Here is a 21,480-nt window from a genome sequence, read left to right on the forward strand (position 1 = left end):
CTTTGTCAGGCTTTCTGTAAGAAATAGCAGCCTACCCGTCACATTTCCAAAACTGTATAACTGTGAAGAGGCACTGAGGTTCAACCTGGCAGAATGGTTACACATTTGCTAAGCAGCAACAAGGGGATTAATAACAGCTTTGAGCAGTGGCCATTCTTCAGGGTGAAATGCAGCCACAACCTGGAGGGTGTTTGTTAAAAGGTGCTTTAAAATGTTTCCTGTTGTGCCCTGAATTTAATATTTGTGTTTTAAACGACAAAATCTCAGAGACCCGCGCTAAAATCTGCATGATTTGATTGGTTCGTTTGGGAAGCAACTTTTTGTATCTGTAGTGTTGTATTTCAAATCGCTGCATAGGTTAGAGTAGAAAAGAAACAGATTTGGTGATAATATTGCTTGTGTTATTAAAACTACTTTTTGTAATAAAACACAGGTGGCAGTCCTAGAATCCTTGCACGGTGGTGTTTTCTCCACTGCAGAACTGCAAAGCGGCATACTGACTTTATAACAGGTGGATAGCCTGCCTATTATGAAAGCCAGGTGGTGTTTTTTTCTATGTTTATATGCTTTGGCACACTATCCCCCTCCTCCCAGCTGTGGTGGACAGTTAGAGTTGTCATTATAGGATAGCTAATTTCAGTTGCACAGGCAGCAGGGTTTGCAATATGTTATTCAAATTTGGTGCTATCACTAATGTGCTGTGGCACCCTCATTATAAGCATAGTCCCTGAAGTCGCTGGGAAGTGGTTATTAATTCACTGAGTCTGCCAGTTCTGGGGGGTCCTCCAGATTGTTTTGTTCTGATCTGCATTAAATATTAAATAACTGTCTGGCTACATTGATTGTTTTTGACACCGCTTTGAGATTATCTTTTTTTTTTTTTTTTGTCTTTAACCAGCGTCTCAGTCTTTCCTATTTCTTACAGTATGAATTTCCTCATACATTTATTTATCACTGTATAAACTGAGTGATAAATAAACATTTCCCACTCTGAAATGTCTTTTTTTTTTTTTTTTTTAGGAATTTATATTGGATTATTATCATTCTAAATTTAATTCTAAATAATGGTGATTAGGCTTTAAATCAGACTACATGTATTTAATATAAGAGTACAGCCTATTTATTTATTTTGCACTAAGGACTGTTACCATTCTGGACTGTTTTATCTCACACCAGACAGTATTATATCATGAATAATGTCGTGTAAAATGCAACTATGCTTGTTTTTTGTGTTATACATAGTGGTCACTATAGAGGGGAGTCAGTGCATCAGTATCTTTTAGGGAAACTCAAGACAAACACCTCTCTTCTGAGCCCAATGTCTGCTGTTCAAATTGATAGGGCATTGCATCTTTCTACAGATAGGGTCACTTAATGATAACATCAATGAAACTGCAGCTCCAGTAACCAAGGTAACTAATGAAGGAAGGAAGTGATGTCCATGCAGTTTTACATGACTGTATTAAACCTGCTGCCAGTGGAACCCCAGGCCCTCACGAGGTTAGTAAGTGATTGAAGTATAGTAGATAACAACAACAAAGAAACAGAAAATTACCTTAGTAACTTTCCATATGCAATACTGTATATTCTTTCATTAGTTTGAGTGGTATGCTACAGAAATCAGTTTTTAAATTGAGCATCTCCTTTGTTTTTATTTTGATCACATTCAGAGCAACAAAGCATGTTGTAATGAAATTATTTGTTTTTACCCTTTGTAAATTGGTCCAAAATGTAGCTTGTCTCTTGGATAATCAAAAAATGATATGATTAATTCAAACTAGAATAGCTTGCTATTAATAACAACAATATCGGTCCCAACCCTATAATAAAGTTTTTGTAGATTCTATAATCAATCATCACCGGAATGATAGATAATGTTTAAAAGTAACCTTGAAGCATCTTACAGGCCACTGAGTTTGTAATGTTTAAAGTGTATCCTCTGAAAAAGACTATGAGTTTGCAAGACATGTTTTTGCTTTTGCTCATTAATTGGATGCAGATGCAAACACACACTATGATCTAGATTTAAGATGTGCTACATACTGCCTTCTTGTCAATACACTGTATAAACGTTGCTTTTCTCCTATTATTAATATTATTATTATTATTTATTTCTTAGCAGACGCCCTTATCCAGGGCGACTTACAATCGTAAGCAAATACATTTCAAGTGTTACAATACAAGTAATACAATAAGAGCAAGAAATACAATAACTTTTGTTCAAGCACTTTTGCATTTTATGTTCCTTATTTTTACACTCAATTTAGTAATGTAATAAAGCTGTTTTATCTCACAGGTTTTCATTTCCACGTGGTTCTCGAAAACAAGGGGGGGTGGGGGGGGGGTGGAATAATTACAAAGCAACATAATACTCCCTGACAGGGTAAGGAGCCTATGCCAAGGACAACTCCCCCTCCTGTCCAAAATAATGATGTCACTATCACCTTGAAAAATGACTGCAGTTATGTCATCGACAATCTGCAACCTTGTCTTGCATCAGAAGTTTGGACCAGCTGTTCATGTTGCAGACCAGCCATATAAATTATGTCTTGTGCTATGTGGTTCTAGGTTCCATTTACAACAGACGCACATAAGCATTGGCCTAGCAAACTGGGAAGAAGTATCATTTAAATGCATGTCTACCATGATAAATGGGTAAAATAAGGTGACAAAGCCACACATCTGTGTGAAACTGCAAATTTCAGGTAGCAGTGCCTGGTTACGAAGCACATATATTTACATGCAGCCTGCATTAACAAATGTGTTTCGACTCGCCAAGTGTACTCATTCCGAAGGTTTTCAGGTATTGCTTCTCCGTTATTTCATTTATGCAGTTTAGGGTTTCTCCAATCTTTGCGAATGCTGACCAAAAGTGGGCCTTTCTTCTTAATAAGGTGTCAAATGACTCTTTTAAAATAAAAAAATAAATAAACTGTATTTAATCTATATATGTTACACCAGTCCTGAAGTGGAAATAATTAACAGAAAACAGTAGAAAAGGTCAAGCACACACCAAGCCAGAAAATGTGCAAATTAATGAATGGGCTGACAGGGAGAGGAGAGGTTATGAAATGCCAATCTCTACTAAAACTGAAGAAGAAGAAAAAAGCTTTTAAGGTATAGTCGTGGCCTCCTAATCGGGATACCGATAATCGGGATTTCTGCTTAAATGGGATACAACTCTGGGAGACGGTTCATCCCAATGCTATTGATGTTATCACTTCGTTTAATTGGGATACAGCATTTTCAAATAATGAAGGGAGATCATTTTCAGAGCAAAATAGGTCACATAGCAGTGTTGTTTTAATCCTAAACTTATTATTTATTTTCTTGTATAGTATTATAGTAGTATTTGCACTTAACTGTAAACCACTCTGTTTAAATATGAATCTTGCATTGTAACACTTTACTGTCCTATAACACCTGTAAGTCACCTTGGATAAAGGCGTCTGCCAAATAAATAAATAAATAAATAAAAATAGAAATCTGTTAAAGACATTCACTGGATTTCCTGATGTACTTTGTAAACTTCTTATGAATATACAATTACCAGATTAAATGAGCACACAAGTTCATGTAAAATCAAAAACAGATATATGTGTTTATGTGTGTTTCAGTACTGGAGTTTCATTGGCTTAAGTCCACATGGGTTTTTAAGCAAGCATGCTGCTGTGTAATTTAGACTTTACTTAACGTATTACATTGGTTAGTTTATTTCTTTCTTTGTCACTAGACTCTTACTTTTTACCTACGTGAACAACATAATATTGGCTGTATTCAATAACTAACTCCTAAATGTGTCACTCAATTGATCTGGATAAGAGATGGCCTTCCACTAAACTTAGGGGACAGATTGCTCATAAACATTTTTTGCATGTATCAGAAGACCATTATTCATTGTTATTGGATCGTATTTGAACACCCTGTTGTGTGTTATTACACTTATAAATGTAACTTCCCACCTTACCCCATCCCTCTCAAAGTGAATTGGTTGGCAAGTAAATTAGGCAGATGGTTCTAAAACTTCCAAGTTGTGCTGGTATGGTGACATATCTACACAGGCTGGAACACTTTTTATCAAATTAGATTGTTTTCTCTATTGTTGCCATTTTATAACAATATATGCATATGAGAATCTGGGGATATAAGTAAACACCTGACATCTCAGAGATGGATGTCCGACCCCAGGACTCCCCTGTGTCTGAAAACAGGGAAAGAAGCACCTAAGGACCAGACACTGAAAGAAGCTCCTCGATTTCCTCAGTAAAATTTCAGAAGCATAGTTGCTGGCTATGCAACGTGACAGTTCTGTGCTGAGGGAGGCTCTCAACACCATGACACAGGTAGTCAGACGGATGTGGAGGTAGCAATGGGAGGCGGAGCAGTCCAGGCTGGCCCGGGGTGGTGCACCATGGTGTTCCTGCTGCATAGAGCACGGGCATGAGGAGGCAAAATGCCCGCTATGTAAGTGGGAGATGAAACAAGACTGGGGGAAGCCTGAAGTGCCGGATGGGCTAGAAGGGCCAGTGAGAAAAGTGTAGAGCGTGTGTGACCGACATCAGCCACCGGAGGTGCTCCTAAGGGAAGGAAAGATGGAGCAGCTACTACAAAAGCCTTAAGTTTTCTGTGGGAGAGAAGTGCGCACTACGAGTGTCCGTCAGCAGACAAAGGAGGCGCTACTGAGGAAAAGGCAGTGTGACCTACAGCCACAGGAAGAGCAGCTGTTTCCAAAGACAGATGTTTGTTGTAAGGAGAATGCCGGGAGTGACCTACAGCAGCCACAGGAGGTGCTGCTGAAGAAAGTAAAAGTAGCCCTGCAGCAACAGATACAGGCCCAAGATGAGGGGAAGGAGTTGTTAAAAGCTCAACGGGAGGAGCACCAGCTCATGAACCAAGTGCAAGCGGTAAAGAAAAGCATGGAGGTTCTCAACCAGGAGAAGTCAACTGCCCTTGACCTGGCAGAGTAGTGAGAGAACAAGCTGTAAAATTGGAAAAATAAGGCAGAAACCAAGTTCATGCAGAACCACAGCACTTTCAAGTCACTACAAGGCAAGTTGAGAGTTGGAAAAGCATGTTTGTGAGAAAGATGATCAATTAAGCAAGCTCACAAGTGATATTGCTATACAGTCCAGAGAGGGACAAGATGCTGGACAAGAACGAGAAGAAAATAAGTGAGAACTGCTGAGCTACAGAGCTATGTGTTCAAGTGAGTAACGAGTGTTTTATAGTAGAGCTGCAGCAGAAGAATAAAGCAAAGGATACAGAAAGGAAAGAGCTATTGCTGCAACTTCAGCAAGCTCAGATGCAGTCCTTTGAAATGGGTAACAGAGCCAAAGAAACTGAAGAGAAGTTACAGGCTGGAAAGGGAGACTGAAAGTTTGAAGCAGGAGCTCAAACAAGAAAGAATAATGAAACTGAAGAAGTGCAAAACTTTCACATGACCAAGCAGAAGGAATAGGAAGAGACAGTTAGGAAACTGGTGCGGGAGTCACAGGTTATCCGAGAGGGTAAGGAGAGCTAGATCACTGAACAACAGTGCTGATTCTTTAAAAGCCAAGTGGGAAGAAAAGTTGCACCGTGTTGTGACTAAAATGGAACAGAAGTTCGAACTTCAGAAGAAATAGTGAAAATATTGAAGACACAAACTCGCATCTGTCCAAGCTGGAGGCTGAATATTCAGCCCAGTCTAAGGCTACAAACCAGATCGTCAGAGCTGGAGGCCAGTGCAACAGCTGATGGTAGAAGCTGAAAATGGCAACATAGAGCATCAGAAACTGACCCAGGAGAAATTAGTCCTAGAGCATCACAAAGCGATCGGCATTACAGAAATGTACAAGGCCAAGAAATAGTACAATGCCCTCTGGAAAAAGAAGGAAGCAAACAAGAAGTAAACAAAGAAGTTGAAAAACACTCCAACAGAGTGAAGCAGCTTGCTCAAGAGAAAGAGGAGGTGCTGAGCAAGCATAAAGAGAAAAGTTTGCTTTGAAAGCTGCGGGTAGACTGAGCAGAGTAGACTGCCACAAGTAAAGAATAAAGGATCTCAAGGAGTATCTGGACAAAAAACCATCTAGCCATTGATGTAGAAAAAAGTATTTTTAATGCAGAGATGCACTGAGCTATCTGAGGAGCTGAAAGAGAAAGAATCGGAGCTGCTGCCGTCTCCAGATACAGAGGGGGAGGAGCTGCGGCCGTCTCAAGATACAGTAGGGAAGGAGCCACAGTCATTGTCTCGAGAGCCGAAGGAACCAGTGTCCATGTGTCAGGAGCTGCCAGCGCTGCTACTGCTGGGGTGTCCTGTGTTGCTGCCAGCGCTGCTACTGCCGGGGTGTCCTGTGTTGCTGCCAGCACTGCTACCAGGAGAATCCAGTGTTGCTGCCAGCACTGCCACTGCCACAGTACCCTGAAGAGGGAGAAGAGGAAGAGGATTAGGATTTGGTATTAATCATGTGTGGGCTGCAAACAATACCTGTGTGGTATAGTTTTGTGTTTGGGGTGAGCAGACTTAGCCTGTCCCTGTTTAGTTAGAGTTAACAAAAACTGTTTAGTTAGTGCTCCAACAGGAGTTTGGTGTTTTTTTTTTAATTTTGTGTTTAATAAAAGTGCACTTACGTGCTTAAAATATACTTGGTGACTAGCACTTGTTTATTGGCGCACCCACACAAAACGGTGATAAAGCCCCAGGTCATTCCTGACACAAAGGGGCTTTACTGCACTTAGATATTTACATCTACCTGGAGAATCGCTTATCCAATTGTGATGAAACAGGCAAAGGGCATTCTTTAGCATGCATCATGTTTTAATTTTATAACAACTGTATCCAAATTTAGATTTATAAAAAAAAGAATACTGGTTAATAATATAATGAAGTGCCTGTCATTCTGTATTCTATACTTTTACATATAGATAACGGCTAATCCAGTTGAGATGAAACTTGACTAGGACATTCTTCAGTTACTGAGTATCAAAACCTGGGGTATATGCAGTATTGGGAAAGGTAATCTTTTACAAGTTAGTTGCAAATACTTACTTCTCAGACACAGCTGACTCAATTTTCTAGCAAGATGATTTGAAAGGTGCTTTCATATAAGGTTTGAATTGCACTGATGAATCACTTTCTGATGTCCATACTATGCACTGCGTTATTTTTTTCACATCAAATGTTACTATGTAATTACCTGTCTGAAAAGGAACCATTCCGGTTACAAGTTACTGAATAATGTAATCAGATTACAGTAATGTGTTACTCTACATCACTGGGAATATGTCACACATTTTTACAAATACACACTCTGGATGCAGCAGGTGTTAGTTATCCACATTTTCATGATATTGATAGTTCTCCTGGGGGCGGGGGGGGGGGTGAGGGCATGTTGTCACCGTAAGAGTGGGATGCTTCCCTGTAGGTACACTTGCACAAAGTCAGGGATTTTGTAGGCATCTGATTGGCCCCAAATTTATTCTGCAGCATGACAACGACCCCAAACATACAGCGAAAGTCATTAAGAACTATCTTCAGCGTAAAGAAGAACAAGGAGTCCTGGAAGTGATGGTATGGCCCCCACAGAGCCCTGATCTCAACATCATCGAGGCTGTCTGGGATTACATGAAGAGAGAGAAGCAACTGAGGCTGCCTAAATCCACAGAAGAACTGTGGTTAGTTCTCCAAGATGTTTGGGCCAACCTACCTGCCGAGTTCCTTCAAAAACTGTGTGCACGTGTACCTAGAAGAATTGATGCTGTTTTGAAGGCAAAGGGTGGTCACACCAAATATTGATTTGATGTGGATTTTTCTTCTGTTCACTCACTTTGCATTTTGTTAATTGATAAATATAAACTATTAACATGTCTATTTTTGAAAGCATTCTTACTTTACAGCATTTTTTCACACCTGCCTAAAACTTTTGCACAGTACTGTATATATTTTTCTTATGTTTTTTATCACTTCTTGTACTTGCTCATGTTATGAGCATGTACAAGAAGTGATAAAAAAACATAAGAAAAAAACTTAATTACACATTTCACTGCCGAAACAGTGGTGGAGCTGGACAGACACCTCATGTACCTGCAGACATACTAACTACTGCATCCACTAACCCCTCAATGTTTAAAAGTAATGTTTAATATTTGGTTAATTCCAAACAGAATAGTCCACCTTATAAACTGCTCCTGCACTCGTGCTTTCTGGATGAAAAACATACAAATACAATTAGCTATAGATAATCTATTTAAGATACATTAGTTTTAATATTGCTTATTCCTGTTGTACTGTGACTAATAATATTATGTCATATATACGGCGACCAGATTTTCAAAGCTCAAAACAGGGACGCGTTGTTAAATAATTGACTACTGTTATATTGAGTTAATTTAATAATAATAATAATAATAATAATAATAATAATAAATTAAATCATTTAAAAAACATATACGTTTTAGCATTTCTTTATTTTTTTACTCACTGCGTCAGGCTTTTTTTTTTTTTTTTTTTTTTTTTTTTTACTTTGTTGATGTCGTTTAACCTGGTGGATTCGTGTGTGCTTACAACCTCTCGCTGGTCTGCCTGGTGTCTGGGCTAAATCCCGCCACAAGTGAACAGCTACAAAATTACCGTATTACACAGCATTGTAGATCTTGAATATAAACTAAATGAAAACTCGTGGCGCAGTTTGGAATAAGCACGTACATTTGTGTTAGTCAATTTATGAAAATCACGTTCTTTATTATAGTACCTTGTTTGTATTTTATTTATTTATTTATTTATTTATTAATTACAGGTGCCATACACTAAAAGTAGTTGTTTAAGTTATTTTGACAAAATGTATTTAGCGTGTGTCATGCTACAAGAAGAGGCTGAAAGCCGGGACTTTTTAAAGGGCAACAGTCCTATAATAACACAATGTAATTTAAAATGAATCGGAATTGCAAAACTCAGATCACTGCAATGTTGCCTGCTGCAAAAACTGTACTATGTTGAATACAGCTGGCCATGGGCAGCAGTTTGCAATGAAAGCCAATCTGTGATTTGCAATGCACAATCGAAAACAATTATAGTTTTTGCCTTTTCTTTATTTTTAACCACATGTATTTATGATGTAGCCTTTATTTATCGTTAAAAAAAAGTCCCATCTAGAAATTATTCATAATAAAACAAAACGTTTCTGTTCTCAACATTAGTAAACAGGACTGACATCAGTATCTTTTGGCCAATCGTAGTATCTACCAAAATTCAGAAAATTCAGGACAAACCCTGTGAAAGTTTCACTGAAACCTTGCAGACTGTCTAACGGAAGCTACGTAGGGAAGAGAGTGTGTGTAGTGAGGAAGTATTAGTTTTCCTCTTCTTGGAGAACAAAGGCGCTACTGTTGATGGGTGAGTTAGGACTGATATGCTTTGGGGGTGTTGCCCAGACTTTCACATGGGTGTTTCAAGTTAGAGTCCGGGTAATTCTGGTTAGTGTTCCCAATAGAGCTGTTGCGGTTAGTTTTGGTTCCTGAAAATACTTGGAAGAAAATAACATCCTGGTACTTTTGTTGCTGAGTCAGTGCATGGTGGTGCTGCTGCAGGCAGGTCAACTCTGACAGTTCTAGTATTTACAGTAAGAAAATGTATTTAGCCACCTATTTTAATTCAACTCTTGTCGATCTGTATTGTTTGTTTCTGAAAATGTTTATTATTTAGTACAATCTGAATTATCTTTAACCCTTAATTGCATACCCCGAGTTGAATAATCTGCATACCGGTAGCTACATCACAGTAGTGCAGTGGACCAAGACACTTTACTGTATATGCATCAAAACGTTTAATATAAAATTAAAACAGGTATTTTATTTTGGACACCACATCGATATTTAAAAAAAAAAAAAAACATATTTATGGAAGCACGTTAGATATGTTTATTGCTCACTTTAGTTAAATATAGATGGATGGGGAGAAGGGGTGGGGTACAGCAATCATTCTTTGTAATTGCAGTGTGAAGTCTGTATACTCAGATTTACGTTTACGGATTCACTCTTGTGTTGAAGTTATACTATTATGTTGTAGTAAGGTAAGAGAAAACTTCCCTACAATTACAAAATACGTGCAGTGTGTTGTTATAGTTTAATAAATGACGCCACTACATTAAACTGATTAGCTATTTACACTTTTTATAATATAAAAGCAGAAATAAATAGTTTCCATTTAATATTAGTCGTTAACTTGCAAGTACATACATTGTCCAAAACAGAAAGTAAATTTATAATTAACAAGTAGCATACACATAATGAAAATGCATAGCTCTGCTGAAAGCATTACCACAATAGTCAAAACGACATGACCTAAAGTACATTTGATTGATCCATAAAATGTAATCTGCAAATATATATATAAAGCACACACCACACACACTTGTATGGTCTACTTTAACACTCATACCTACAACCGCCGACAGCAGTCATTATCACGGTACATTTTACACATCATCAACATTAAAATGAACGACAAACTATCGGATACAAGAAAAGGTTTATTCAAGCACATCATATCAAACATCTGCACAGCCGAAACGCCGCATTTAAATGAACAATTAAACATAAAATGGTTCCCACATATAAAGCACTACTTCAAAAAATGTAAAGTTATAATAAAATAAACATTCCAAAGGAAACTAGTGTGCAAACAGGTTTATGTACATACACAACTGTAAAACAAAAGTAGTTTTTCATCAAAATGTTTCTGCTGAAGCGCTGTGGTAGCTTCAAGATGAAATCTCGCCTACTGGCATTTCCCCCGGTTTCTTGTACAAAACGAAGGAATTGATGGCTGCTAGGTCCAGCAGAGATAACAACAGGGTGTGTGTGTGTGTGTGTGTGTGTGTATAATATATATATATATATATATATATATATATATATATATATATATATATATATATATTGTAGGTTATATTCAAAATAAAAACATGTACTGGTATTGTAAAAGGCGGTTCTAGTGTTAGTGAAACTTTTAGATGTTCCACACACACACACACACACACACACACACACAAATATAAATTCTAAGTAATAAAACTTGTACTTAGTAAAAATTATATTTTAATTGTGTGTGTGTGTGTGTGTATTGGAAAAGTAACCAGACAAACAAGTAGCTAATGCGCGGCGTAATTCAAAATGTGCGCGGCAACAGGTGGATTTGTTTCTCTTGTTGAATGTTTTTATCTTCATGGCAACGCATGAAGCTCTCCTCACGATATTCAGAGTCAATCTTTTCCTACTTAGTAAGCAGACACATACAATTAAATATCCCCTCCCATAATTGACTATGAATTGAGTAATCTGCATTGGTATGGCCGTTTTTTTGTTTGTTTGTTTTTTCCCCCTAAATCAGAACTGCATGGCAACACATTGAAAAGTACTGCAAACAAGTGGTGAGGAAAACTGTCATGACTTGTGCATGTAAACACCGCCATAGTTTAAAAAAAAAAAAAAGCATAAATCCAGTTGTTTAAATCTTCATCTTCAATAAAATAGAGGTGATGAAGGTGTGTGTGTGTATATATATATATATATATATAGAGAGAGAGAGAGAGAGAGAGAGAGAGAGTGCTTAAAAGTGTGTTGGGAAATCTTCCTCTAAGGATCAGTAAATAGGTGTATTCAAAATAAACAATTTCTTCCAAATAGCTGTATAAATCAAATGTAAAACAAGATTCTATTATTATTATTATTATTATTATTATTATTATTATTATTATTATTATTAATAATAATAATAATAATAATAATAATAATAATAATAATAATAATAATAAAAGTAGTAATGTAGCATGCATGGGGGAAGGCAGCAGCAGGGCTGGTAGGTGACGTAATCACACACAAAGACATAAGCCCGATATACGCTCCTTGCAAGGGATCCAGCTCTTTTGTACAGCGGTATCGGCACTGTGCTTTAGTGCGAGAGGTCCCAGGTTCGCGCCCGCCCTCCGCCTGCGTGTGGATTGCCTCGCCCTGTGTGATGCACCTGCCTGCGGGAACCAAGATCGCTACAATAATAATAATAGTAATAATAAAAAGATCTTCCATACCTTTATACAAAGACCACTGTTACTGTGTAATGTTGTGTACCACACCATTCTGAGATGTGTAAACAAGACCTCTGATTTGTACTGTACTTTTAAGACTCTGGGTTGTATTGTCAATTTTACAGTAATAACTGGTGCCAATTACCAGTAGTTGTGATAGTAGAACAACCACTCTTAAGTATAATGTACTCTCTTCAAGGATAATTGTTGCTGTAAAAAAATGTTTTGTCTCTACTTGTAAACAATCATTTATCCCAACACACTTTTAAGCTATATAAATACCTAACGATCTTTAAATCTAAATGAATAGCTGCATTTTTGGCGTTTTGTATTATCGTTAGATAGGACTTTTCATCCAAATATATGTTTGGTATGTCGAGTCAAATTTCCTGCCTTTTGTTAGTAGCGACGCTGCACTGCATGCAGACCTGACTGCATTGAGTGGCATTGCAACACACAGAGATCAATTTTCGCACATGACCTTACTATTGTAAGGGTATTCACATTGATCTTAATGAGTGGAGGTGTCCTTCTTATTACCAGATCAGTGTCAACTTGTGTTTGTGGCTTCAAATGTTAAATGCTATTGTTTTGTCTGTATATATCTTTACACATGCAGTACATAGACACACACTCAAGATGAATACTGCCACGCAGAATGCCACAAGAGGCTCTTCCAGTGGCACGCCCGGGACATCCTCTGCATCTCGTAGATGGCAGGAAGGCCCCACACGAAAGAGAAAGCAGAGATTTTCAGATGCAGATCTGGACCACCTTCTGGAAGAAGTCGACAAAAATCAAGCAACACTTTTTGGTACTCCAGAGACTCCCACCACCCCACTTGAGAGCAGCCGGACCTGGGCCAAAATTGCTCGGAACATCAGTGCTGTTGGCAAGATCCCCAGAGATGGCACTAGCTGTAGGAAGCGGTGGAATGATGCCAGGAGGCAGGTAAAGAAGAGGATGGCAGACCTCACAAGGGTCACTTGGCGCACCGTGGACACTCTGACACCGTGGGAGATGAAGGTTGCCAGCCTCATTCCCACAGAGGAAGTAGAAGGCCTCGGTGTTCTTGAAGCAGGCTTCCAAACCCCAGAGTCATCAGAGGATGGTAAGCACATTGCAAGTTGAGTAATTAAAAAAAAGTTACTACATTATTCAGAGATTTATGTTTTGCACATTTTCACTCCATTAGGCTAAATGAGGAAATAAATAAACCTTGTTTTGTTTTTTCGTTACATTTTTTTTTATCTATATATATATATATATATATATATATATATATATATATATATATATATATATATATATATATATATACAGTACTGTGCAAAAGTTTTAGGCAGGTGTGAAAAAATGCTGTAAAGTAAGAATGCTTTCAAAAATAGACATGTTAATAGATTATATTTATCAATTAACTAAATGCAAAGTGAGTGAACAGAAGAAAAATTTAAATCAAATCCATATTTGGTGTGACCACCCTTTGCCTTCAAAACAGCATCAATTCTAGGTACACTTGCACAAAGTCAGGGATTTGGTAGGCATATAGTCAGGTGTATGATTAAACAATTATACCAAACAGGTGCTAATGATCATTAATTCAATATGTAGGTTGAAACACAATCATTAACTGAAACAGAAACAGCTGTGTAGGAGGAATAAAACTGGGTGAGGAACAGCCAAACTCAGCTAACAAGGTGAGGTTGCTGAAGACAGTTTACTGTCAAAAGTCATACGCCATGGCAAGACTGAGCACAGCAACAAGACACAAGGTAGTTATACTGCATCAGCAAGGTCTCTCCCAGGCAGAAATTTCAAGGCAGACAGGGGTTTCCAGATGTGCTGTCCAAGCTCTTTTGAAGAAGCACAAAGAAACGGGCAACGTTGAGGACCGTAGACGCAGTGGTCAGCCAAGGAAACTTACTGCAGCAGATGAAAGACACATCATGCTTACTTCCCTTCGCAATCGGAAGATGTCCAGCAGTGCCATCAGCTCATAATTGGCAGAAAACAGTGGGACCCTGGTACACCCATCTACTGTCCGGAGAAGTCTGGTCAGAAGTGGCCTTCATGGAAGACTTGCGGCCAAAAAGCCATACCTCCGACGTGGAAACAAGGCCAAGCGACTCAGCTATGCACGAAAACACAGGAACTGGGGTGCAGAAAAATGGCAGCAGGTGCTCTGGACTGATGAGTCAAAATTTGAAATATTTGGCTGTAGCAGAAGGCAGTTTGTTCGCCGAAGGGCTGGAGAGCGGTACACGAGTGAGTGTCTGCAGGCAACAGTGAAGCATGGTGGAGGTTCCTTGCAAGTTTGGGGCTGCATTTCTGCAAATGGAGTTGGGGATTTGGTCAGAATTAATGGTCTCCTCAATGCTGAGAAGTACAGACAGATACTTATCCATCATGCAATACCACCAGGGAGGCATCTGATTGGCCCCAAATTTATTCTGCAGCATGACAACGACCCCAAACATACAGCGAAAGTCATTAAGAACTATCTTCAGCGTAAAGAAGAACAAGGAGTCCTGGAAGTGATGGTATGGCCCCCACAGAGCCCTGATCTCAACATCATCGAGTCTGTCTGGGATTACATGAAGAGAGAGAAGCAACTGAGGCTGCCTAAATCCACAGAAGAACTGTGGTTAGTTCTCCAAGATGTTTGGGCCAACCTACCTGCCGAGTTCCTTCAAAAACTGTGTGCACGTGTACCTAGAAGAATTGATGCTGTTTTGAAGGCAAAGGGTGGTCACACCAAATATTGATTTGATGTAGATTTTTCTTCTGTTCACTCACTTTGCATTTTGTTAATTGATAAATATAAACTATTAACATGTCTATTTTTGAAAGCATTCTTACTTTACAGCATTTTTTCACACCTGCCTAAAACTTTTGCACAGTACTGTATATATATATATATATATATATATATATATATATATATATATATATATATATATATATATATAGATGTATATATAGATGTGTGTGTGTGTGTGTGTATATATATATATATATATATATATATATATATATATATATATATATATAGGTAGATAGATAGATAGATAGACAGATAAAGTGCTGGGACGAACACAGGATTTTCATGTTCGGATATTCGCTCATAATTTATATATTCATTTGGATATTCGTTTTATAGGCCGCACTGGCACTTATACAATAGTTCCAGCTGTGTTGGCTTTTACAAATTTGTTGTATTCATTCAGATTTAAAAGAAAAGTATTAAACAGTGCTGCTTACATCAATAACAAAAGCAAAAAACAATAAACTAAACAGAACACCATTTAATAACCAGTAAACAAAACATCTCACTGTTACATACGGTGCAGTACAATCGAATAATTTCCAGCTGTACAAATACATTCATTTTGCTTTGTTAATCAGAACCATAACTGTACACATACCACTGCATTACACTGACATGTAGAACAAGTTACAGTATGTATTAGTACTCCATTCAAACAAAATGTTTTCTACATCGGGCCATCAGTTTCCGGTTTTCAGTCTGTTTTCTGGAGTACACCGATCACAATACTTTATTTATTTGTTTATTTATTATTAAATAAAGGCTTATTTGATATTTTTGGTAAAACTATATCTGTGCAATAACTGTAGATAAAGCATTCCATATTGGAAGCTACAAGGTTATTATTATTAATGGATCACAGAGTTATCACTGACACAAACCCAACAGGATGTTATGTTGTTTTCTTTCCAATTGAGTTCCTGAGAATAGTCGCAGTGCTGAAAAGAAAGTATGTGTAAATTCATGCAAATTCCACACACACGCAGCACTGAGATACAGTAGGGCCATTCCATGAACTTGTAATATTTGTTACACCATATAAGTCATCAATATCGAATAAGATATTTAAAATAATATGTCATACGATCTAACTATAATATATTTAACCATTGCTTATAATTTTTGGTCCGTGTCTGTAAAACATGCATCTATATATTGTTTTTATTTAAAAAAAAATAAACAGCAAAACAAAAAAAAAAACTAAAAATGTTTTTAGTGAAAGGTTGGGCTCAAGAGGCACAAGAGCTTCCTTCAGATGAGGATGAGGCCAACACTTTTCATCACAGAGGCCCAGCTTCCTACATGACTGTCTGTGAGGATGGTCGTGCAGTGCCCCAAGGTAAGTTTACCAGCAGTGATGCGTTCTGTATAAAGGCCTCTGCACAGTGTCTATGTCTAATAAATATATAGTATAGGCCTACTATACTGATTACAATGACTATAAACACTTAATAATATTCCTGTTTTGGTGCACTTGTAGGTTGTAAACAAGTATGCTTGTGTTGCTATTCCCTCTTACCAGTTAGTTTACCATCCTATAAGGCAAGAAAAGGATACGTTACCAATCCTAATTCCATTTTTGGATTTTTTTTTATAATTCTCAGAAAGAACAATGTCTGCAGGCAGGGAGCAGGGGGATGAGCCCGAGGCAGCCTCCATGTGGGATGAGAACAGTGCCAGGAGAGACTCCTCGCCAGAAGACACACCGTCCACTCGGCGTCACCGCATCACACCTGGCTGGCGACAAGCAGGCATCAGCATAGGCTCCTTAGAAGCAAGGGGATCCTCCTTTAGAAGGAGGTCCACCGATGAACAGCTCATACGGATGGAGGAGAGGATACTGGCTTCGCAATGGCAGGCCAATACAGAGATGAGGGGCGTAATGGAGCTGATCCTGTTGGAGTTTCGAGAGCTGAATTCAATACTCCGGCAAAGGCTACCTCAAGCACCATCTCCCTCTGGGGAGAGCTCCACTGTTGTAGATTCTAGCAGCCAAACGGAATAAAGATCCTTCTGTTCTGAATAAATATGTGAATAAAGCTTCCTCATGTTCTGTACAGACTGAGCCTGTTGTGAATAGGGTGACCAGACGTCCCCATAAAATCTGGATTGTCCCGATATTAGGGGCTTTGTCCTGTGTCCCGATCGAGGTACTGTCGGGACGCCATTTGTCCCGTTTTTTTGAATAAACGTTGAAAACCCAGGCGTAAAATCTGACATTTTTATTTTCTCGTTAGGAAATTTAGTATATGTGACTGCTGTACTGTCTCGCTGTGCAACAGCATTCTCTGCTGGTTTAGGGTGTGTTGTTTGAGTGAGTTGGCTATCCAATCACATTAACCTGCAGTCATATGATGCGGTATGCATCGTGTTTTTCTTGGTGCATGCGCTTGTGCGTCCGGTTTTACTGGCGAAGTGTCATGATGGCTGGTGTTGTTGACGAGCCTGTCACTAAAAAGCAAAAAAGACAAGTATTGAATGCAGTGGGGGGGAAAAAAATGGATTCAATCATATGCCCATGGTCGAGTTATCCAATTAGAATTAGGGTTATAATTAGGATTTCACTGACATTTCCCTCACCTGTTTAACCTAAATCAAAACATTGCAGCACTGACTTTGTTCCACCTGCTACGCACAGTACAGCAGGTCACAGAAAAGCCAGTACAGACGCACTGATAGGCTGATTAAAACATCATTGTCATCTGAACAGTAAACAAGAAGGTTAACTGCTTTGGAGTTTTAAAATTATATTTCTCTAAGCTTTTGTTTTTGCCTAAGTGCAATGCACACAGGAAGGTGAAGGAATAAAAAAAGCCTATCTACAGAAGAAAGATACGTAGTTTGCGTCGCTTGCGTTGTGCAGTAGTTCACAAGGTTTCTTTCCTCCCCTCACCAACTGAAAGTGTCCCGATTTTTCACTCTTGCTATCTGGTCACCCTAGTTGTGAATAAAGATTCCCCATGTTCTCTACAGACTGAGCCTGTTGTGAATGTACAGCCATGTCCTCAAGGGTGTGTGGCCATGGAGGGAATGATCGTCGTAGGGAATTTAGGGAACTCTATCATAGTCATACCAATGTGTTTTTTTTTTTTTTTTTTAATACTTTAAGTGGATACCACAATGTCAGGAATTTGTGGCTTTTTTATTTTTAGTCAATATGGGAACACATCCTGTTCCACGTTTATGCCACAACATGATTTTCTGCGACATGCTTTGACTGCTCATGCGGAAATATCAATTCCAGGGTTTGGATTGCAACTCGTATAAGCTTATCAAAGAACCTGAAAAACGGTCAAATATAAAGCACAAGCCTTGTGGCAGGGGAAACATGAAACTTGCTCTTTTTATCGATTTTAGTTCCACAACAGTAAAATAAATTTGTAAAGTTCTTTGACAAACATTTCAACTAAAAGTCTTCATCAGTGTCTTCATGTGGTATGAGGTTTGGGTGTTCGTAGGAGTGTGTTGACTCCAAAAGAGTCTACATAAAGAATCTGAGCATCATGAACCATTCCTCCTCTGGTGTGAACAGATGAACTGTTACTAAGCATGCTTGAGACACATGAACCAGAGGGGAAAATAAAGTAAAAGGTAACAGCAGCTATAAATGCTTTTTTTTGCTTCCTTGCCGCTTCCAGCTCAGGTATAGAACCAAGACAATTGCCTGATGTTAAAATTATGATGAATACAGTAATGTCTAGCAAGACAGGAGCTGTTTAAGAAAATTACTATTTTAAAGTCAAGTGGACCTTAAATGTAACCTGATTAGCAGCTGTTTTATTTGGATGTGCCTTCTTTCATTGAATTGGAGTTTTGTATATTCTGTTTATTCTTTATATTAAGTGAAGAGACTTGGATGTATCTAACATGTGACAAATTGGCCTTAGACCTGAGCAGTGGTATCAAAGTGATTGTTATCCTTGCCACCAAGGTGCATGATGGGTGTCCCAATGACAAAAGCAGGCAACCTGCTTTCAGACAGTGACTTTCCAAGCTGTATTGTCTCAGTAAAGTTCCATTACAGGTGGTGTCCAGAAGAACTTAACCTTTTCAGTGCCACATCATTTTTCACATCTGGACTTAATGAACAATTATTATTATTATTATTATTTGCACAAATGTATATTTCTAGTTTTATTTTGTTTAAAGGTAGTAATTGGCTTTGTTTAAAGGTAGTAATTGGCTTTATTATTCAGTAGCATTCTATGTGCTGATTTTTGTGAGCCTATCCTGTAAATGAAGTTGAGAAATATCTACAGAAATTAACTTTGCTCCTCAACAAACAGTTAAATCATGGGCTCAGCGGATTTAAGCACTGCAATATCAGTAAATGTGAAAAACCGAAAATAAAAATATTACTAAACAAATTAGATCTTCAACTATTTATGACGTGAGTTAAAAATTAAACAAAGCACTTTATACAAACCTTTCCCCCACTTTTCTTTCAGTTCACGTTTTTTGCATTAGGGCAAGAAGGCATGGCAATGTATTTTTGTTGCAGGGGTTGGCTGAAGAAAATGAATTAACATTTCAAAAGAAACATGAAACCAAGCAGTATTGTAGGACATAATAAGAAAGGTCTATGGTCCTTGTTAAAAGGTTGGCTAGGTTGGCTGTTGTATTTATTTTATGAGAAAGAAATGCTGACTTGCAGTGAATAGATGAGACACCTTGTGTCAACCGCTAAACTCTTGTGTTTTCGAGAGCAATGTGATTCATCTAGATTAATAAGGATTCTCAATGTATCTTTCACACAAGTTGATTGTCCTTGGGAGTAATATTTACTTAGATTAAAACTGTATTGCTGCTGTCTAGCTAGATTTAAACTGCAACAAGGAAGAGAAACCTCCGGCTCCTAGCGTTGGGTTTTGAATTATGCAATGACTTTTCACTGTATAGCTTGACCGTGATGGTTTCTTCTTATATTTATTGTTAGGTGGATGATTGTTCGAGGCAGATAAAGACAGTATGTTTCTTTTGCTTTGCATTGTTATATAAGGTAATTATACAATTAATGCATTTAAAGGAGGTGAGTGTAAACTGCAGGCACACAAGTTATATTTAGTGATGGGCTGATTTCAAGGACTTTATTTTAATTAAGGAATCGACAGTGTGCTAAAGTTTTGCAAAAAGTGGTGCAAATTTAATTTTGGTGCAAAGACTGGACCAAGGTATCAAACCTGTGTGAGCAGCATTAACCGAACCATAGCTAGCATCTGCAAATTTGTACTTTTATTTATGTAAAAAAAAGTGCCATTTATCACAAATCTTCATGCTTTGTAAATTTCCCAACATAGTTGTTCAATTGATGTGTATACTAGTGTGTACTCCTGAAATTGCAACAGGCTAAAGTGAAAGAAACTGACCCAAAATAGAACAAACACACACAAATGTGTACAAGTAAAGACAACAGGATTATTATCCAGTTCTTGACCCTGAACATTCAAGATTCAAACTTCATTTCTGAGGAGCTGCAATAGACTGTGGTCTCAGATCTTTTCAGCAAGAATATAATGTATTTCTCTCCAAAACCATTGGGGGCCTGACTCAATGTCATGGGGGAGATGTATGAGGAGGGGTTGATAGTAACACTGAAGCATTTGGGGAACATTCATGGATTTCCCACCAACCCTCCAAAGCTCAATGGGTTATAGTACTTCCTTGCATACAGTTCATATTCCAACTGCCTAGATGTTTAATTGTGTGAGAAGATTCTTTTGAGAAACTGATTGATGTACCATGTTGGGAAAATCTACATGAAGAATGAGGATGGTTAAAGCCAGCTCCTGAAAATATTGAGAACAATATATAATACCATAGACACTGTAGGCACAGCACAAGGAAAAAGAGCTGTTTTCACTTTTCCTATGTGAAAAAGTCTTTGTAATCAATGATAAATGTTAATGTGGTGGTATAATTGTGATGAGACGAGGTGTGAAATAAACAGCCACAATGGCAAATAATTTTCATTGCTAAATTTAAGACAATTTGATTTTGGGGCAGGACTATTTTGTTGAAAAGTTGGAGTCTTGGATCACAAACTCAAATCGGGTTGTCCTGGAGAAACCACGATTGCATTTAATAAGTCTTAAGATAATGCCTAAAATTTCATATGACTGCCTTTAGCCAAGGGGACACTAGTCTAGATGTTGCTAGAACATGTAGAATGAAAGCTGTTGCTTCTAAATTGTTGCTTCAAATTTCAGGGGACACTATTCTACAGTATGTAGAAATTGTAGCTAGAATGTTGATGGACAACACAGAGAAGACAATACATAGATGATATTTCCTATCAAAAAGTTTATTAGTGTTTTTTAGTGTCCACATAATTTACCAGCATATTTTTTCAATATAATAAAATAAAATGTATTCTTAAGAATGTACAGGATAGTTGTTTTTTTTTATTATTATATTATTTTGAACAGAATTCCTAATTGATTCAGGTGACGTTTTTTTTTTAAATTCTTGTACAAATAAGATTTTGGTAACTGTGTAACAATATTAGCAAGTTGTGTCTGCTGAACTGCAATGTTCAAACGGCTTTAAACAAAAAGTAGAACTCACTTTATCCATTACTATTAAGCTGTATCAAAC

The 21,480-nt window shown here is 37.8% G+C and overlaps 1 protein-coding gene across 2 annotated transcripts; it reads left to right on the top strand.

The window, feature by feature from the left end:
* The first annotated feature begins 9,249 nt into the window (after window positions 1-9,249).
* On the top strand, window positions 9,250-21,190 carry LOC117402204 (uncharacterized). 2 transcript variants are annotated; one of them, XM_034003120.3, is made up of 4 exons: window positions 9,250-9,370; window positions 12,679-13,170; window positions 16,103-16,225; window positions 16,491-21,189. In XM_034003120.3, the coding sequence occupies exons 1-4, from the start codon at window positions 9,367-9,369 to the stop codon at window positions 16,889-16,891; spliced, it is 1,020 nt and encodes a 339-aa protein (XP_033859011.1). In that variant the 5' UTR covers window positions 9,250-9,366; the 3' UTR covers window positions 16,892-21,189. The 2 variants fall into 2 exon arrangements, with proteins under 2 accessions (XP_033859011.1, XP_058880612.1); XM_059024629.1 differs by lacking the exon at window positions 9,250-9,370 and adding an exon at window positions 9,388-9,450 and having other exon boundaries at window positions 16,491-21,190.
* The last annotated feature ends 290 nt before the right edge of the window (window positions 21,191-21,480 follow it).

Source organism: Acipenser ruthenus, chromosome 5 (assembly GCF_902713425.1).
Source record: "Acipenser ruthenus chromosome 5, fAciRut3.2 maternal haplotype, whole genome shotgun sequence".
Classification (NCBI taxonomy): Eukaryota; Metazoa; Chordata; class Actinopteri; order Acipenseriformes; family Acipenseridae; genus Acipenser; species Acipenser ruthenus.